The sequence below is a fragment of the Hydra vulgaris genome, chromosome 05, assembly GCF_038396675.1.
Source record: "Hydra vulgaris chromosome 05, alternate assembly HydraT2T_AEP".
Taxonomy (NCBI): domain Eukaryota; kingdom Metazoa; phylum Cnidaria; class Hydrozoa; order Anthoathecata; family Hydridae; genus Hydra; species Hydra vulgaris.
In genome coordinates this window covers 14,988,523-15,008,858 of record NC_088924.1, presented here as the reverse complement: position 1 = coordinate 15,008,858, position 20,336 = coordinate 14,988,523, and the positions used below count along the sequence as shown (strand labels likewise).

Genomic DNA, 20,336 nt, shown 5'->3' with positions numbered 1-20,336 from the left:
TCTCGGTCAGTAATTAGAATATGCATTTTAAATAAATTCTTACCACGAACTGTTTTTACTGTGCATGATTTCAATAAATTTATAAATAATAATTTTTGATGACAAAATAAATAAATAAATAAAGCACACCCTACCGGAAATAATTTATTTGAAAAAAATGTCCACCAAAAACGGTTTACATTTTCAAAACTACGATACTTTGAACAATTATTATCGAAATTTTGAAAATATTCTTATAAACGGGCAGGTCATGAAGTTTTGGTGTCCAAAAAGGTAACTTTCAATGATGGTGCAAACTTTAAATTTTGCAATAATGATCTTGGTATCAACTAAGAATGTTTTACCAAAAATTACAGTGGTAGGAGCCTGGGAACGATATACACCTAAAAAATCGAGAATTTTATCCCTTCCCTAACAAATACTTGGACCTTTGGGGCCTAAATTTAATGCGAAATTTTTAACAAAACGTTATCTACTGTAAAAAAACGTTTTCATTACAGGTAAAATGTATAAAAAACTTTTTTTATATATTGCAGTAACGAATAAAAAAATTTTAAAAATTGATTCGTATTGCTCATATCGTTTATCGCTCATATCGTTTATCGCTCATATCGTTTAAAAAAGCCAATCATCAAAAACTCTCATATAGATAATAGAGCTATAGTCTGCTTAACTTGTTTTTCAAAAGTTCCAAAGGTTACAATTGTGACATTTAACAGAATACATAATTCTTTTAAAAATCATTTGATTTGAACAATGAAAACTTTCCTAATGGCATTTGTACTAAATGTAGAAAAGCATTAGAACGACATGAAAAAGGAGATAAAAACATTATTCTAAGTAGGGGAGACCGGGGCTAACCCCGGTCTCCCCTACTCAGAATAATGTTTTTATCTCGTTTTTTCGGAACCTTTTTTTCATTTGTAAACTTGTGGCCAAAATGCAATTAAAAAAAAATTTCAAAAAAAATAATTTTTGAAATTTTTTTTATTGCCTTAATACTACTTACTAAAGCACACAATATTCACTAATAATGATTAAATTTAGTCATGTAGTTTTTAATATATCTGTAAAGCTGAGAGAGCTGTAAAAAAATGTTCCAACAAACCCCGCCAATGGGGCTAGTTGGAACAGGCAATGGGGTTAATTGAAACATAATATGAAAGTTTAAAATATGGCATGTTTAATAATAAAAAAATGTACTTTAACACAACACAAGTATATTATATGTACATGTATATATATATATATATATATATATATATATATATATATATATATATATATATATATATATATATATATATATATATATATATATTTATATATATATATATATATATATATATATATATATATATATATATATATATATATATATATATATATATATCAGTTATCAGCACGGAAATCACAGATGTATTCGGCAGCATGTGAATCTGTACTTGAGCATGCCTCATGAGCCCAAAGGTAACAGACAGAGCACATAATCCACTTTTCTCTCAGATTTTTTTTCTCATCGGCAATATATGCATGCTGCTTTTTGATCGCTATTATTGGTTAATAAAAACTTTTTACGGTTTTTAGGTTTTTTTGTCTCGCATTTCCTTTTATAAACCTTATCTTTTACAGAACAGACTTTTTTTCGTGTAACTTTTGTAAGTATTTTCTTTTCAGGTACTTTCTTTGCAGTTTCTGTTTGTAACTTCTTTTCTCTTGCTACTTTGTTTCTGGCAATTTCGTCTTTCTCCGGTGTATCTGTTAAAATGCGAGTCTTTCCTTTTTTGGGGCCAATTTTTTTTGAAACTCGTGGTGCCGAAGCGTCCAATATTGGCCGAACGCTTTCAAATTTTTCAAAAATTTCTTGTGGGTTTTTTGCTACTAATGCAGTTTTACAAAATTTCTAATAGCTGTGACCGCAAATAGTTTTCAAGAAAAATTAGAATCGTATATTGAAAAAATAATTTAAATTTAAACAGCAAACCTCTTTGAAAAACTAAATAAAAGAACTTTTAAAATGTTTAAGTTTTAAACGCATAACATTTTAAACGTAGATTTGTAAAGATGTGAAAACCATTGTTTTTACACACTAAAAATTAAAGGTAGAAATTTTTAGTTAAGGTAGGATATGTGATATACCCTTAGTAAGGTATAATTTTCTACCTTATAAGGTAGAAAATTATACCTTTAAGTTAGAAAATTGTATGAAAAATAGTTGTTTTTAATATAATTTTCTACCTTAAAAGGTAGAAAATTATACCTTACTAAGGGTATATCACATATCCTACCCTAAGGTAGAAATTTCTACCTTTTTTTTTTAGTGTGTACGAATTCGATTGATATTATAAAGCCACAACCAACAGTTTGTGTTCAAACTGCTGGTTGTGGTAGCAAGATTTAAATTAATGAAAACACATGCTTAATAATTTAGATCCTTGATTTGAACTCTAATTTAGTATGCCAGTATGGATAATTATAAAATAAATAAAAAAATCTATGAGCGATAATGGAAGGAATATAACTGACGCCTTTAAACAAAAATGTTCTAACAAACCCCAATCACAATGTTCCAACAAACCCCCATTTAACCAGTGCATTCTTAAACGATTTAATTAAAGTATCCCATGCACAAAACCCTATAAAAAGCACATTAAAAGAAAGCCCACAAAAAATACTACTTTGATGTTATCAAACTATTTTATTATCTTTTATAATACAAGGTTACAATTAATAACACAAAATTACAAAAAGTTACTCTATGTGTACAATTCTCTAAAATCTTGAGCAACAATTTAACTTTTGCAATTTATTTTATCCAACAACAAAATAGTATGTATTTTAGTTCTTGAAACCTTCGTTTCTTGTTAGTAAAAAAACTGCTCGTCAGTCGGCTCAAAAGTTCAATGTTTCAACTAACCCCATGTTCCGACTAACCCCGGTCTCCTCTAAACCGTAAGATTTCTCAAAAGCCAAAGTAAGTATAATTATCAGAAACCAATCACTCTGTGTTTGTAACATTTGTGAAATTGCTCGAACTACAATTACTCCAGGATGAACATCTGAAAATAGAAGAAGAGTAAAGGTACCATCACCTAAAAAAATAAAATATGTAAAAGTTGTAGGGTTGCCATTGGAAGAGGATTACCCCACCCTTGCACTCTCACAACAAGAATGAAAAATTTAACAAAAGAACTTAACAATGGTAGAGCAAACTTTTTATTTTTGATTTAAAATTTCAAACTTGAAATTAAGAAATTTATATAAAATATTAGAATTATAAAAACTGTAAACATAGATGTAAATTTCTTTTGATGGTAAGATTGACGAGGTGCCAAACTTCAATGCTCAAAAGTGTTGAAAAAAAATTGAGGAGGAAGGAGATAAAATCAAGATTGTAGCCAAAGGTAAAGCCATTGCCGTTGAACAAACGAAAAACTCTTCCAAAGCGTTTTTTCTAGTTGAAAAAACCCTAATTACGGAAATAAACGAATTTAAAAAAACTTGTGGATTTATTAATACACAGGGAGTCAAAGTTTTTTGCATATTTTGATATTGAAAGGGAAGAGAATTATTTAAAAGAAATGTAAGAGAGAAATTAAGCAAAGAAGATTTTTAAATGATTACTTTGATGTTAAAGAAACATCATTTGAAAAAGATTCCAAACAGCTGGTTTATTGTAAAAACATTAAAAGATTTGTTGAGACAGTAATAATAGACAGAAAATTGTCAAAAGATCACATTCTAAAGGTAGGCATTGACGTTGGAGGCGGATTTTTAAAAGTTTTTTTAAATATTATAGAAAAAGTGACAGAATATAATTTCAAAAAAAAAAAAAGTTAAGCTATGAGAAAGGAATAGGTAATGAAACACAAAGATGATGGCGTAAATAAATTGTTTATTAAAGGCTTAACAGAAAACGTGGCTGAATCTAATTCAAATCTTGAGAAAATTATCACTATTTTAAAGCTAAATAATTTAAAATCTTTTGTACTTTTGATATGAAATTTTAGAACTTATGATAATCTTTAAATATATTTGCAACCTAAGGATACCACTTTATTGGCAAACCAGTGGAACCAAGTTTTAGGTTTTGAAAGGCCTAAGCTATATGGTGGTCAATTTAAAGGTGGAGAGTTTTCGAAACTGCTAAAAAATATTCATGTGTTAAAAGAATTAACAAAACTTTATAAACTGAAAAAAGATGAACATATCATTTCTATAGTTAATTCCTTTGAAATTTGTTAAAGCTGCATGTCTTGGTTCTAGTTTGTTTTCACCATTAACGAATACAAAGATGCTTATGTTAAACTTGGTCTACAAGTGTCACTGAAAGTGCATGCTCTTATCAAGCATACATGTGAATTTCTTTCACTTCTGTCAAATTCGAATCCAAATAAAGGGTTTTGGTCTAAACAGGTCTATGAATCTGTTCATTATGATTTCAAACAGTTTTGAGAGAGTGGATACAAACTTTTTAGTAGCCTTAAAGACTATCTGCAAAGCCTACTTAAAGCCATTGTTACGAACAACTCCCAACATACTTTCTTTAAAACAGTTTTACTTTAAAATTAAATATGCTATAATGTATATGTGTATCATTTAGAAACTATTATTGGTTGTAAATGAAAATAAGTATAAATGTAAACATTAATTTGTGTTGTTTAAACCACTCTCTAATTGAGAAACAATTGAATATATATAATATATATATTAAATATACTAAAAGATCAATTTCAAGATTTTTTTGTTGTTCAAGATAAGTATCCTCCAGATATGTATTTTCACAGTAATCCAAAAAATATGTTAAAAAAAAATCATGGTGATCAGAGTTTGGGAACAATATTATTCTCAAATAAGTCCTAAAGTCCAAATATTTTCAGGGAAAGGGGCATGATAGCACTTAAAAAAAACTCTACCATTATGAACTCGACTAAATTTTATCCATAATATTCCCATTTAGTAAAAAAATAATTTAGCGTTCAAAGATTATGACCTCGTAAAGTTAACAACTCACTCAAATAGGGGGTTTTAAACTTTCCCTGGTCGTCATTTTTAAACGATAAGAAATTTTTTTAAGATAAAATTCTTGATTTTTTAAATGTATAGTCGTTCCCAGGCTCCTACCACTGTAATTTTTTGTAAAACATTCTTACTTGATACCAGGATCAATATTGCAAAATTTAAAGTTTGCAACATCCTTGAAAGTTACCTATTTTGAACACCAAAAATGACCCGCCCGTTTATACCCCCTTTTTTTTTGAAAGACGTCGACAGAATATTTTCAAAATTTAGATAATAGTTGTTCAAAGTATCATGGTCTCGAAAATGTAAACCGTTTTTAGTGGACAGTTTTTTCAAATAAATATTTTCCGCTAGAGCGTGTGAAATATAAGTTAAATTATGCAGAAATTTAAATTAATTTATGCGGAAATAAAAACTGAAATATGCGAATATAAATTAAAATAAGATAATAAAAATAAAAAATGATGAATAAGATAATAAAAAAAAAAAATGATGAATAAAAAATATGAAGCAAAACTCAAGAAATGAGTTTACTTGCAGGGTTTTTTTAATTTCTTATTTTAATTTAATATTTTCATATTTAATTATTCTTATTTTAATTTTTATTTTCATCGTTTTTTAGTTTATATTTTCTCATATTTTAATTTATATTTCCGCATAATCCTATAATAGTTTCAGCTTAAAAGATAAATAAAAGTTATTCAAAAGTAATGTTTTCATTTTTATATAATATCTTATATATTATATTAAAAAAGAAAATATCGATTTTTAAAATGTTATTTTTAAGATATATAAAGCTTAAAAATAACGTTTTTAAAATCGATTTTTATCGTTTTTTAAAAATATAACTTTATTATATAACTTAATGAAACGATCTTAAGAATTGTAATGTTTTATAATTATAGCTAAAAAGAAAACAAATACTTTAGTGTATATATCTACTTAATTTCTTTTCTTATAATGTTAAATATATAAATTAAATATAAAGATAATCTTCTCAAATAAAATTTATAACAAAATATATTTATAAGGGTTGACTTTGTCCAACTTCCGTTGTTACGTCGAAAACGTTCGCGTGATCAATCGTACCTTTAATGATACCCGTTGTCTTTGAAAGAGCTTGTCCGGCACCCATAAACCAAAAGTAATGACCTTGAACTTGTTTGTTATAATTAGCGCCAAAGCTTCCATCAACAGTAACTGGAACTTCAAAAGTAACTTTTTCTTTTTTCATTGTACCGATCATGCTCACACTAACTTTAGAATGCGGTGGAACTGTCACTTGAACTTGTGATGTTGCGGATTTCTCTAGAGAGTTGGTACCTGAACTTTCAGTTTTCATAGAAATAGAAAACGTTTGACCTGTTTTGAAAGTTCCTCCAACGCCAAATTCAGTTGACATTCTTACTCCAGTTTCAGAACATGTAGACCAAGATATTGATTCAGTCCATTTCCCTGTAACGCTCATTGTTAGTGTTACTGGTGTATCACCTTTGTTTACTGCAAAAGTAGATCCAAGATTAGCATCTGCTGAATCAGATAGTTCTTGAGATGTAACTGTGGTTTCTCCAGTTCTTTTGTAGCAGTAGTGACCGTACTGCTCAGTAATTGCTGGTGTCACTGCATTATAATAAGTTTCATGATTAAGAGCAATGCCGTCAGGTGTTTTTCCATACTGCTTTGAAAAAGCCTGTCGGACTGAATCAGGACTGCTGTCGAGCCAAACAAGATCAGTAAAGGATAGAAGTTCTTTTGCCATATTATAGCAATCAAAAGTTTCAACTTGATACAAAGACTTCGGTGTTTTCTCTCGTATTTATACAAAACTGATATTAATTAATGTAATTTGTAAGTTTCTTTGGGATCATTAACTAAATACTATAATGATCTTATTGATTATTTAACTTGTGCAGTAATTACGAAATATTACAAAACGTTAAAATGAAAATTTCTATGTGAAAAAAAGTTATTTTGATAAAAAAACTCCCTTTACCCGATCTTATTACTTCTTACTTTATTGTTCATCTAATTCTTTTTTAGCTTTACAATTATTTTTTTCAGTTTTTTAAATATATTCAATATATTTTATTATTTGGATTCATAGATAATTAAAGATTTTGTTATTTAGAATTTTAACTTAATTTGAAAATAATTCTAATTTTATTACATACTCAGAATTTGAGATAATTGTCTTAAGAAATTTTAAACCCCTTGTTAGCTATACAACTAATAACTAATAATAATAATTGCTAACAAGGGACTTAAAACTTCAAAATGTGTCAATTAATTATGATAATTTTTATAACATTTCAACTTTATTACAATTTGATCAATAAAACTTTAACTATTTGATAATTAGGTTGAAATTCAGAAATTAGAAACGACACAAAAAAAATTTTTATATTTATTTAAAACAGTTAATCTAGTTTATATACAAACACACAAATATATATATATATATATATATATATATATATATATATATATATATATATATATATATATACATATATGGTTTCTTGAATTAGAATACGTAGAGTCCTTAATTGGAATGTATCGACTTTTTAAAAAAATACTGTAAAATCCACAAAAATCAATGAAAAGTTATTTTTATCTTTACGGTGACAATTTAAGTAACTTATTTTAACAAAAAAAGCAACAACTTGAAATAAGATTGCTATAGTAATCTTATTTTAAGTTGTTGTTTATATTACCCAATAACTAGTAAATCAAAAAAAAATTCTTTTTTCAGATCCATGCTTTATGCAAGCAGAATTCTATTGGGCCTAGAAATTCTTTTTTTGTTATCTTTTGTAGAAGGAAAAATTACTGTTTTTTTTTTTTTTCAAATTTAAAAATTACTGTTTTTACTAAATTTTTGTTTTTTAACTTAAGACTTATTAACTTAAAACAATAGGTTTTTAACTTAATAACTTAAGACTTATTACTTAATAACTTAAAACAATAGGTTTTGAATCGCTGCGCTTTAATGTCTTCGAAACTGCAAATAATTTGCAAATCAATGATTTTTGTGACGTAATACGCAATTCATATCAAATACATAAAATGTATGGGAAAATACAAATTAAATTTTTGTTAACTTAATTAACTTTTTTTGGTCAAATTTTTCCATTTCCTTGTATTGTCATCGAAAATGATTAAGTGTGCAAAATTTGAGCAAAATTGGTTGAGAAAAAAGCTTTCAAAAATTGATTTCAAATTTTGTGGCACACAAACATATATATATATATATATATATATATATATATATATATATATATATATATATATATATATATATATATATATATATATATATATATATATATATATATATATATATATATATATATATATATATATATATATATATATATATATATATATATATATATATATATATATATATATAGAAAGTAACCTTATATAAAGCATGGAAAAATGAAAACCTACAACACCACAGCTGTTTTTCAAAACGCCAAAAGGTAAAAGGAATCATTGTTAACTTTTTTACAAAATAAGTTAATTTGGCCCTGGACAAGATCAAAATGTGAGGCCCCCCTGAAATGAAAATGTTTTTTTTAATTATTTTTATTAAATTATTATTATAGTCATGACTTAATTGAAACTTGACTTTACGAGCTTTATTATTAGCAAATATTTAAACTAATGCACTAATATCTATATTCTTTAACTCGTCAATTTCAATTGATATCTCAGCTAAGCCTGTAAGTCTGCACTGTGACTGATTTGACTTGACTAAGTAGGTTTTAATTAATTTAAGTTTTGAGAAACTTCTTTCTGCGGAAGTAACAGTGAGCAACAATGTCAATAAAATTCGCAATGCTATAACTAAATTTGGAAAAGATTGTTCGTAGTGATTTTCTAAAATAAACCTGATCAGTGCCTTAGGGAGCAATTTTCCTGGAACCGTACAGGATATTGCTTTGATTTCATCAAATAATTGATTTGAAATCACATCTGAATGTCCATCTTCAGTTAAGGCAACCTCTAAATCCTTGCTATGTTTCTTAAGTGCTTCAGTATTTTGGGTGACTTCTAGAATTTTATATAAGAATCCGAAAAGCTCAGAAAGTTCTTTCAGTTGATTAAATCGACTTGTTAAAGATGATGGCACTTGATCTATCAGTACATTGAAAACTTCCACCACATACTGTGTTTCTGGATTTAAAATTGGTTAATCTGCAGATTCATAGGAAAAAAGAGTTTTTTTCTTTCGGGGACGAACTGTGTTTTCACCTTCAAACTGAGGACTTACTTCTAATTCTTCTGCAATTTCCATAGCAAAAAGTTTGGCATCCTTAATTCCTTTATCACGAAAGTCATTAAAATACTTGAGTAGTTGGTCAATTTCGGTTTGTGCTGTTGATAGATCATAGTCTGAAGACTTCTTTTTTTTGCTGACCAAATTTAATTGAAATAAAATGTCATACCATACACTCAAGCTTACCATGAATGTAAATTTGGACATTTTCTTGGCAAAGTTATTTGCCTGAAATTTGGTAGATGTATCATACTCTGAACTGTTAGCAATTTCAACAAGAGCATCGTAAACTTTGGAATATTCATTTTTTAATGTCTTTAAGCTTTCCACTCGAGACTCCCATCGAGTATCAGACAGTGGCTTCAAAGTCAAAGTTTGCACTGATTTCATTAAAATGGCCCATCTGATATTAGAATCTGAGAAAAAGTTATAAACTTCTTGTACCAAACCAAAAAATGACACTGCTTTTGAAGAAGATTTTGCAGCATCACATACCATTAAATTCAAATTGTGGGCACTACATGGCACAAAAAACGCTCTAGGGTTAATGTCTCTTATTCTTTTTTGCACTCCAGAATGAATCCCTTTCATGTTTGCTTCATTATCATTTGATTGATCTCGACAATTTATTATATCTAGACCTGCTTCTGTCAAATGTTTCAGGAAAGTTTCTGTTAAAACTTCACCGGTTGTCCTATTTACATCAACAAATCCAATAAAATGCTCTTCAACTGCAAATAACTTGCAGTTGTAAAATCTAAGAACTAGGGTTAATTGTTCTTGGTGAGTTACTTCTGTAGTGCAATTCATAATTATTGAATAATATTTTGCATTCTGACAATTTAAAATGATAGATTTCTTTATCTCTGAACCCAAAAGTTGATTAATTTGGTTTTGAATGTTTTTGCCAAGATAGTGATCACTTACTTCGTGTAATTTAATTTTTTTTAGATGCTCTTGAAGTATTGGATCAAATTCTGAAATCATTTCAATCAAGCCCAAAAAATTTCCATTGCCTTTAGAAAATAATTTATCAGTGTATGCAATGCTAAATTGTGAGAGGCAAGAAATTTTATAACTGAAATTATTCTCTTCAAAATGTTTTGCCAATGCTCCACTTCTAATTTTATTTTTTTTAAGTTGCATTCATTGACAGTCTCATTTTTCTTTATTCTTGCAGCCAAATCCATCCACTTTATAAAGCATTCTTTGCGGTTTACGGACTTCTCATGGTCCTAGAGATCTGATGTTATATGTTTCTAATCAGTATATCCATTTTCAGTTAATTTTGTGCATTTTTCTCCGATAGAAAATATATTGCAAGGAAAATAAAATATTTATATATATTTATTAAACACCCACTATACAAGTATACAAGGTAAATTAGAGTTTTGTACATGATAATTATAAAAATCCTTGAATTATTATTATTATTATTTTATTATTATCATCTAGGAATATTTTTTTCAAGAATATCCTTGAAGATTGTTCTTTGTTCTTTTGAGTTCCAGCATTCAACTGCACATTTTAGAGTTTGAAGATCCGTTTCAGGAACTAAATTTTTTAAGCCAATAATTTTTATTTTTTTTTTACTTTGAATTATTTTCTCCAGATTTAGTTCATGTTTATTACACAAACCCTTGATACTATCTAAAAAAGGTTGTGGGGCTGTTTTGTTTTCCGGCTGCGACTTAATAATATCAAATGTAATTTTATTGTTCATCAGGCGAATAAATAAGTTGAGCTTGTTTTGTTGTATAGTTATTGATATATCTTCAATAAAGAATAAGGGATGAATATAATTTTTGCTATGTTTTGAAACGTTGAGGAGTGACTTGAGTGCGTTTCTTCCAACTATATCAAGCTTTTGCATTAATACCTTTTTATGTTCACAAAGCTCAAGACCATATGTCAGTGTTGGGACAGCCAAAGTTTTATATAGCTGGACAATGGAGTTTGGGTGAGCAAAACGAATTCCTGATTGAATTAAAGTTTGGATTACTGCCCGGAAATTAGATATTCGGTGATCAATGTTTAAACTATTAAGTGAGGCAAAAGGTGAACTTTTTGTATCCCATGTAAAACCTAGGTGATTAAGTTTATCATGAAGTTTTATTTTTTTGTTGTTGAGAGTTATTGTGCAGTTTTTAATTTGCTTTTTTCCGGTGAGCAAGAACTCGGTTTTGTCAGCATTCAATTTTATACAGTTTTTGTGTGTGTACATATTACAGGTATTAAGAAGCTTTTGTAGGCCAGAAAGGGTGGAGCTAAGGAGTATAATGTCATCAGCATATGCTACAACACCCGTATAGTTTCCATTGATTGATGTACCTACGGTGCTTTCATTTTGTAAGGTATCTAGTAGGTTTTCGGTGTAAATGTTATACAAATAAGGCGAGAGAATAGATCCCTGTCTCACTCCTTGCGTTAGATAGAATGGATATGATTTGCAACCTAGATAAGAAACAGAAGCACTACTTTCATAGTATAATGATGATATGGTATTAACAATATATAGAGGGAGTTTTTTATCATTGTAGAGTCGCTCAAACAGAATGTCCCAGTTACAGCTGTCAAACGCTTTTTCAGCATCGAGGGAACAGAGATAGACGGGTGAGTTGTTGTTGTTGTAGTGTTTAATCGTTTCACTAATAACAAATTCGGCGTGTAGGGTTGAGCTGTTTTTAGTGAAACCGAATTGAAGAGGATGAGTTTCTTTTATTTATATGCTGTTTGAATGCTTGGAATAAACTAACCATTTTCTTTCATAGGTTTCCCCATTTGGAAAATGCCCTTTATAATACATCACAGAGAATTTTTGTCCATGGTCATCTTTTGGAAAATCTTCCCCTTCATTTTTATAGGGTCTTGTTGAACCAGAACTTCTCTAAATGAATTCATTAAGATTTTGGGCCAAAGAGCAGAATCCTCAGTTCTGAAATGCAACAATAAAAGAAATTTGAATTAATTCTTTCATAAGAGAAGAAAGATTTATACAGTAGTCTCGATTATCCGAATAATACAGGACCAAGGGGTGTCGGATAAGAGAAAAAATTGTATGATAACAAGGGTATGGAGAATGAAAAAAAAAAAGCTTTTATGCATTAGTAGGTTACAGTTCTTAATGTGATTGTGCGTATTTACATTATTTAAATAATGCAAAACAAGGCAAAAATATGCAAAATATCAATAGAAACTATGAAAAGGAAAGGTAAATTAACAAATAATAATAATAAAAAAAAAGGGAAAAAAATTATTTTCGGATAACCGAGTGACGGATAACAGGGACTGTTTTCAAAGTAGAAAGTCTGTTTATAAAGTATAACATGGGTTTAAAGTCGACAGACTTTCTATTCCTAATTTGGAGACTAGCAGTATGTTAAACATCAGCGTCAGTCAATGGAAAATGATCTTTTCCATAAATGGATCTCAGTTTGTCTCAGTCGGTGATTCAAAATCTACTCAAATAAAATGTTCCAACAATGTTCCTCAAGGCTCAGTATTAGGACCACTACTTTTTCTTCTCTATATTAATGACCTTAATAACTCAATTAAGTATGCAACTCCTTACCACTTTGCTGATGATACTAACTTGCTCATTATCAACAAATCCATATAGATAGGCTGTCTGCATGAACTGAATTGCTAAAAATTCAATTCTTGCCTCCTCGCTCTGTAGAAGTTCTATTTTTCTAATTGATGTACGTATTGTGAATCCTATCATAACTTTTCTTTTGCCAAAAAATGATGCTGGATTAGTGACATTTACAGGCAGTACTGAAACTTACTCCACTTTAATAAATTTCCCCAAGAGACTGTGCAGGAATTCCATGATTTTACTTTTCACCACATGAAATTTACATATGGTGAAAAGTAAAATCACAATTTTATGTTTTTTTGATTGAGGAATTTTATTTAGAGCGAAAAACAAGTGTAAAACTGATTGATAAAATATCAGGTAAACTTTAGTATTCTTATCGTCAAAACATACCTTTAATCTAGTGAGTCGTTTGTCACTTTATTCGTTTGTACTCTATTTTGACTATTGAAATAAGATTCCAGGCTTTTATATTGTTCAGTACTCTAGTGATACACACTTCATTAATTAACCATTGTGTAGTCCCATACTTCAAAATTATTATGTACTCCTGATCACAAAAGCTACTAAAAATCCTTCAATGTATGTTGTTGTTTAGTACTGTTGTTAAAGTAAAACATGTCCACTAAAAACTCGCCAACATCAAACCCTGTTGTTTTAGTATTTGTATATCAGTTTTTTCTTCATGGGTTTTTAAAATACATTTGCGGGTCATCAGCTTTATAACAGTTTATGCGGGTCTGACTCGCAAATCGCTGGTCACTTGGGAGCTATGCTATTATGTTCGTACTAAAAAAAATTTGAAAAATAAATTTTCAGGTGAAAACAGGAAAGTGTTTCAGATTAAAATTACAGTTTATAGAGATTTCAAACGTCAAGATAACCTTACGGTTTTTAGTTAACAAAATAAAAATTGGTAAGTTTGTCCAATTTTCTCAAGCGAAAATGATTGTTCCGTTAGCTTCTAAAAAAAATAAAAGATATTTGCAAAACACAGTGGGTTAAAAAGTACATAGCACAGAGCACTTTACACACGTGGCTCTTGTCTCAAAGAAATATCTTTAATGATATTAATCATGCAACATCTGCTTCTCTTCTACTGAAATTTTGATTTTATTGTTTCACACACAATTGTTTGAGGCAAAAAAATGGCTATTAAAAAATATTGCCCTGCTTTGCTTAAAAAATATAGCTAACCAAAACCATCAAATGTGATATGAACAATATCTAAAAATTGCATAGATAGATAAGTGTTACCGAAGATATATATAAATGTTACCAGAAAGCGCCTAAAACATTTATTGAAAAAAAAAGAGTTTCTTTTGATTTTTTCATAAAATACATTACTAGCATGTATTTGCATAAAAACATAATTGTAGACCACTTCACAGGAAAAAATATGGGAAAGTTCAAGGAGATCCAAAATCAACTCGACGTTGCTATAGTTTTCCTGAAAGTCTTCATGAATGGCAATTAATAACTAATGTTTAACCCTGGAATCTTTTAAAGAAAATTTGGTGTAAAGTGGTTTTGAAGGCGGAAATTGCAAAGTTGATTCTTTTTCTATAATTTTATAACTTTTTTTTAGGAGCGCCCCCTCAACATCAGCATCCATTTATTTAGTGAACATGTTTGGTGGGAGTTAAGTTAGAATAGTGGCAAATTATTGTTTTTAAAAAAATGCAAAAAAAGTGCAATAAAAATATTCTTGTATTTCTCTATACAAAACTGAAAACATTGTAAGCGTTTAATCATTAATGACATTTTGTTTAACTGATAACAAAACTGCATTTAATAGTTTAATGCAATTAATTCAATAGAATAACAATACTATCAATAATTGTTACTGAAGATATTTTTATTGACTAGTAATTTTGGCTCATTAAAAACCAACTTCTCAAGCAGCATAATTTAGTTGTTTCAACACATTTACTTATACTTCTCAATCTTTTTGAAGTTTAATTGCTTACCCAACAGAAATACTTTTACTGATAAGATGCGATCTGGCTGTGCGGTTAGACCAACAGCATTTTGTGTTAATTGCCGCAACTGCATTGAAATTTTAATTTTACTAACCTCAATTTGATTAAGTTTGCACAACTGCATTAAACATAGAATTGGGTCGATTACAGTTAGACCAAACACAATAACATTTAACTTGCAGTTGAACCAACCACAATTTACATTAATTAACCCAAATATTAGATTTAATTAGTGTTCTGACTGTGAGTCAAAATATTTAAAAAAAAATAAAACACCTAAGTAAAGTAAAAAACCTACATCGTTCTTCAATAATTCAAAGAGTGTTAATAAAATCACATAAAGTAGATTTATTAATATTAAAAATACGCAAAAAAAAATTCAAGAATAATATGTTCTTCAACGAAAGTTAACAAAATATTTTGTATTTTGTTAAATTAACAAAATATTTTGTATTTAGTACTTGATAAAGATAATTTTGTATTAAAACCATTTACATTTTGATCTCTAAATTTATTCAGCTAAAAAAACTAGGTGGTTTTTCTGAAACAGCACAAGGTTTTTTACTTCTTTTTTTTTGTGGGCAGGAGATGTTAACTCTAATAGAATAATAATGAAGAAAAGAAACTTTTGTTATAGAAAAATAAATTTCTTATAATCATTTTTTTGAATTAATTTTTATACATAAGTTTTTGAACGCAATAGGGAATAATTTTTGGACACAGTAAGGATAAATTAAACTTCTACACTGCATAAGTCAAAAAAAAAAAACAAAAACGCAGACACACATGTAGTGTGGCTTCGGTATAAAAAGTGAAGAATCAATAAGCAATTTTTAAAAACGCCACTTCACTCTTGGAATCCATGATTCGTTCTGTAACTTTCGAAAAAACAAACCTTCAGCATTTCCTAAATTAATATTGAAAAATAAAAATTCAATTAGCAACACTAAAATAAATAATTCATGTACCAGGATCATGTATCATGTACCAGGATCGCTAAAATCGATTACACACATTAATTGTACGTGAATTTGTCAACCATTAATTTCAAAATTGTTTTAAAATGCGCAACAAAATAAAAAATTCAATCATGTACCAGGATCGCTAAAATCGATTACACACATTAATTATACGTGAATTTGTCAACCATTAATTTCAAAATTGTTTTAAAATGCGCAATAAAATAAAAAATTCAATCATGTACCAGGATCGCTAAAATCGATTACACACATTAATTATACGTGAATTTGTCAACCATTAATTTCAAAATTGTTTTAAAATGCGCAATAGTATCTCCTTACCTAACCATTGATTAGGTCCAAGCTTGTAAATTTGATCGTAATCATCCTCTAAATTTTTTCTCAAATTTGGATCAAGATTATTTAATGCCGTATCAGTAAACTGTTGGTTGGTTAATGCAAGCCATTTATTTAGGCTTTTATGAAACATCATGTACGTTTTGCAATTGCGATGAACAGCATATAATTCTTTTGTCACGTTGTGGTGACCAAGAATGGAACCAATTCTTATATCTAAGTCTAAAAAAAAAAATTTATAACGATTTAATAAGAAGTTATCATTAACTCGAAAAATATTTCACTGAATATGGGCACATATGTGCCCATCCGTGCACTCTGGGTGCAAACCAATATTATTTAGGAATAATTTTTATGGTCTAAAGATATTTGTTATTTAAAAAGTTTTAATTGGTTCTTTACTATAATAATCAGTATAAAATAATTGAAATAAATTAAAAATAAAAAATATAAAAGACTCCGTTAGAGATTAAAAAAAAATAATTAAATAACCAGCCATAAAATCAAGTTAGCCACAAAACTATAACTTCATTGGGTAGAATGTCTATTACGATTTTGGATTTGCGACATGCTCATAAAGTCATGAACGTACAAACTTATTACTAATTATTCCTCTTTCATAGAGTATATCATTACTGATTGGCACATCAAATAAAAAAAAACTCACCAGCCCATAAATACCCATCATTATTAGAGTAATAACATGCTACTGTTGTGCTAAAATAAATTTTGAAAACAATAGTTTCAGCAATTATTTAGTAAAAGCAGCAAAAGTAATAACAAACAACAATATAATCTCTTAAAAAAAATTAACATTTAATAAACTATCTTTAAACTTATATCACTTTTATGCCTTAAAACGTTTTAAGGATCAGAATTATTTACTTAGGATCAGAATTATTTACACACACACACACACACGCACGCACGCACGCACGCACACACATATAATTTTAGAAACAATTCTTGGTAGAATAATACTTTTAAATGGTAATACTTTTAAATGCTGGTGTAACTAGTATTTGAAGTATTACCATATTTCATTTTTTGAGGCTTATTATTGGCTAAAGATGAGTAATAATATAAAATTATTGGCTAAAGATGAGTAATAAATAATCTTTTAATACTTAAATAAAAATATTTGATATTACAAAGACAATTGATTGAATAATCGTAATTAACTAAAAATGGAAGCACAAGCTAATCCGAGTTTCAAGACATAAAAAAACCGTGAGGCTGAAACCCGAAAATTCGAGCAACTTTATATTTTTTTCAAAATTTAAAATTATTAAAAAATAATTAAACCTAATATATATTGCCTAAACCCCAGCACAAACCATAAAAAAGCAACTGTCATTGCAAACACATTAAACTCAAATTTAAAACTTTATATTAACTATACATTATTGACAATAAAACAAATAAAGGTTTTGAATTGTTGACTCTATTAACTATAAAATATGTTTTATGTATTATTAATAACATTAATAATGATCTAGTTTCAATTTAATAATTTTATTATGTGATGTAATAAGCAATGCTTTTACTGTTAACATTAAATAAAAATCACTTACCATTGGAACCTAGGAACTTAAAAACCCTTAAATGTTCACATCCTCCTTATCCCAAATGTGTAAAGAACGAGTTTATAATTTCTTTTTTTTTACAATTGATCAATAAAACGCAAAACTTATATAATAATCTTTAATCTTTCAAAGGCTCAAGATTAAGGGGAATAAAATTTAATCTCCTCAAGATTAAGGTGGATAAAGTCTTTTGAACTGTTTGCGAGGGGTGAATTGTGCTTTGGGTTGTTGTCCTGTTAATATATCCTATTTTGAGGCATTGGGTCATTTAGCATTAGGCAGAATATTATCTCTAATTATTTACAGATGTTATACTTCCTAATCTTTTATCAATACCCACAACTGTTGATTCTCCAAATGCAAACTGAGCAGCATATATCTCTTGCAGTTCTGTCGTGTTTAATTACACACAAGATAACTTTTTTGACAGCTTAACTTTTGTATTTTTGCTTTAGCATCTTTAACATTTACTCAAAACAAACTTCTTCCTTTTCAAGTATACTTATATTTTTATCTAACATTTGCAAAGAAACGTACCTGCATATTTCAATTTAGTTATTTTTTAGATAGAACTTACATAGAACTATCATTAGATTTTCAACATTCCATTAAAACTTTGACAAATACTGAACTAGATTTAATGTTTTTTCCACATGATCCCAACCACACCCAAATATGACATCTTTTTTTAAATAAACAATAAATCGTTAAGATATTTGCTAAATGAAGCTGTTAGACCCTTTATCACTGGTATTTAAAAAAAAAAAATTAAATATTAAAAATAATATATACATTACAGCAAAACCTCAAAAATTAAAAAAAAAATTAATTGAAATTTTGCAGATAAGTTTATATAAATTATTTCTACTAATGAAATTACAATGGAAAGTCATTATATTCATTTTATGACTTTTATAAAAGTTAAGCTTAACTTCTTTAAAAGCAAAGAATACAAATTCTAAACATCTTGATAAAATAAAAACTGAATTTTAAACTTCATTAAAAAAATGACCAAAAAAAAAAAATTTAAACTAATAATAACAAGTAAAAATTAAATAAACAACAACAAAAAGAATATAAAAAAGTATTAAAATAGAATACCTTGGATAATGTTGATTCATGCATACATAAATATGAGAATTATCGGCATCCCAATATATTCCCCGACCATAAGACTCTGAAAAGAATTAAAAAAAAAAATGTTCTTCAAATTTAAAATCATCATCATCATCATCATCATCATCATCATCATCATCATCATCATCATCATCATCATCATCATCATCATCATCATCATCATCATCATCATCATCATCATCATCATCATCATCATCATCATCATCATCATCATCATCATCATCATCATCATTATCATCATTATCATCATTATCAGTTATTTAAGTTTTAATTGGTTTATGCTTACATTTGTTTATGTTTAAGTTAGTTGTTGATGTGTTAAAGTTAGTTGTTGATAGCATTTGTCAAGTAGCTGGTAAAAAGGTAATTGCTGGTTAAAAGGCAGTAAAAACGCACAAAAATAAAATTGGCACAATTTTATTTTTGAAACACAAGTTAAGTTTTAAAACAAGTTAAAAGTGCGCTGATGCTGGTTCATGTAAAACTAATTTGTGCTTAGACTAATATAAGCCCTGTTTTAGCCAACTTGCATCAGTTTAAGTTGATTTGATAAAATTAAACTTAATGCCATCAGTTTGAAAACTTAATATAAATCAATTTTCTATTTTTGTTTTCGTGGGTTGTGCTAGCACTGCCCAACAAATATTTTTGTAGAGAATTTATGGAGAACCTATTTAGGCATTTTAAGCGGCTCATTGGAGTTTTGCTCATTGGTTACTTAAGGGACCATTAGCGGCATCTGCTATAAGTGGCAAACTGACAACTTTCCAATATGTAATATAGCGGCTAGTCATTGGCTATATAGGCTGGGTGGTCAGCACTTATTTTTCTCTGGTTGGGAATGCGCTGATTTGCACTAGATAGTGTTTAAATCAGTGTTTTAAAACATCTGTTAATAACTGAATAATTAAGTTCTGTTTAGACAAAGAAAAAAAAAATTTAATATTAGAAAAAAAAACCCATTAAATTTACCTTTTAAAATATCTTTATTTGTGACAACTGGTATTTTTGCAAAACCAAAACATTGAATCCCCACTCTGAATGTTTTTGTTGTTGTCATAGGATTTTCATATTCAAATTGAAATAATAACTTAAATACTATATCTAAAGTGATTATGCCATCCATTTGACAAGTTGTATCATCAAAAAAAATAGTGAAATTGTAATTGAATAAGTCAGATGAGTTAAATTTACCACTGAACTAAATAGAAAAAGTAATATATAACAAACAACAAAAAACTGGTGTTCCCTGTGGGCTAATATAGCGTTCTCTGTGGACTAATAAAGTGTTCCCTGTGGGCTAATATTGTGTTCCACGTGGGCTAACATAGTGTTCCCTGTGGGCTAATATAGTGTTCCCTGTGGGCTAATATATGTTGTACTTATAACTTTAACATTGACTTCAAAATG

The 20,336-nt window shown here is 28.2% G+C and overlaps 3 protein-coding genes across 4 annotated transcripts in view; all 3 read right to left on the bottom strand.

Moving 5' to 3' along the window:
- Window positions 1-5,946: 5,946 nt before the first annotated feature.
- LOC136080613 (hydralysin-like) lies at window positions 5,947-6,845 on the bottom strand. The gene has a single exon (XM_065797478.1). It carries the CDS (start codon window positions 6,779-6,781, stop codon window positions 6,047-6,049), a length of 735 nt encoding a protein of 244 aa, XP_065653550.1. The 5' UTR covers window positions 6,782-6,845; the 3' UTR covers window positions 5,947-6,046.
- Window positions 6,846-8,683: 1,838 nt separating this feature from the next.
- LOC136080199 (uncharacterized) lies at window positions 8,684-13,031 on the bottom strand. Its single transcript, XM_065796812.1, has 4 exons — window positions 12,900-13,031; window positions 12,064-12,194; window positions 9,283-10,355; window positions 8,684-9,204 (listed from the first exon to the last, which is right to left on the bottom strand). Exons 1-4 carry the CDS (start codon window positions 13,029-13,031, stop codon window positions 8,684-8,686), a joined length of 1,857 nt encoding a protein of 618 aa, XP_065652884.1.
- Window positions 13,032-15,513: 2,482 nt separating this feature from the next.
- The window catches only part of LOC136080612 (uncharacterized), an 82,361-nt gene continuing 77,538 nt past the window's right edge, over window positions 15,514-20,336 (bottom strand). For both annotated transcript variants that reach the window (XM_065797476.1, XM_065797477.1), the window contains 5 exons: window positions 19,899-20,127; window positions 18,891-18,966; window positions 16,871-16,920; window positions 16,189-16,425; window positions 15,514-15,794 (listed from right to left, as the gene is read on the bottom strand). In XM_065797476.1, the coding sequence (XP_065653548.1) occupies window positions 15,721-15,794; window positions 16,189-16,425; window positions 16,871-16,920; window positions 18,891-18,966; window positions 19,899-20,127 (666 nt within the window). In that variant the 3' untranslated portion in view covers window positions 15,514-15,720. The remainder of the gene's footprint in view (window positions 15,795-16,188; window positions 16,426-16,870; window positions 16,921-18,890; window positions 18,967-19,898; window positions 20,128-20,336) is intronic.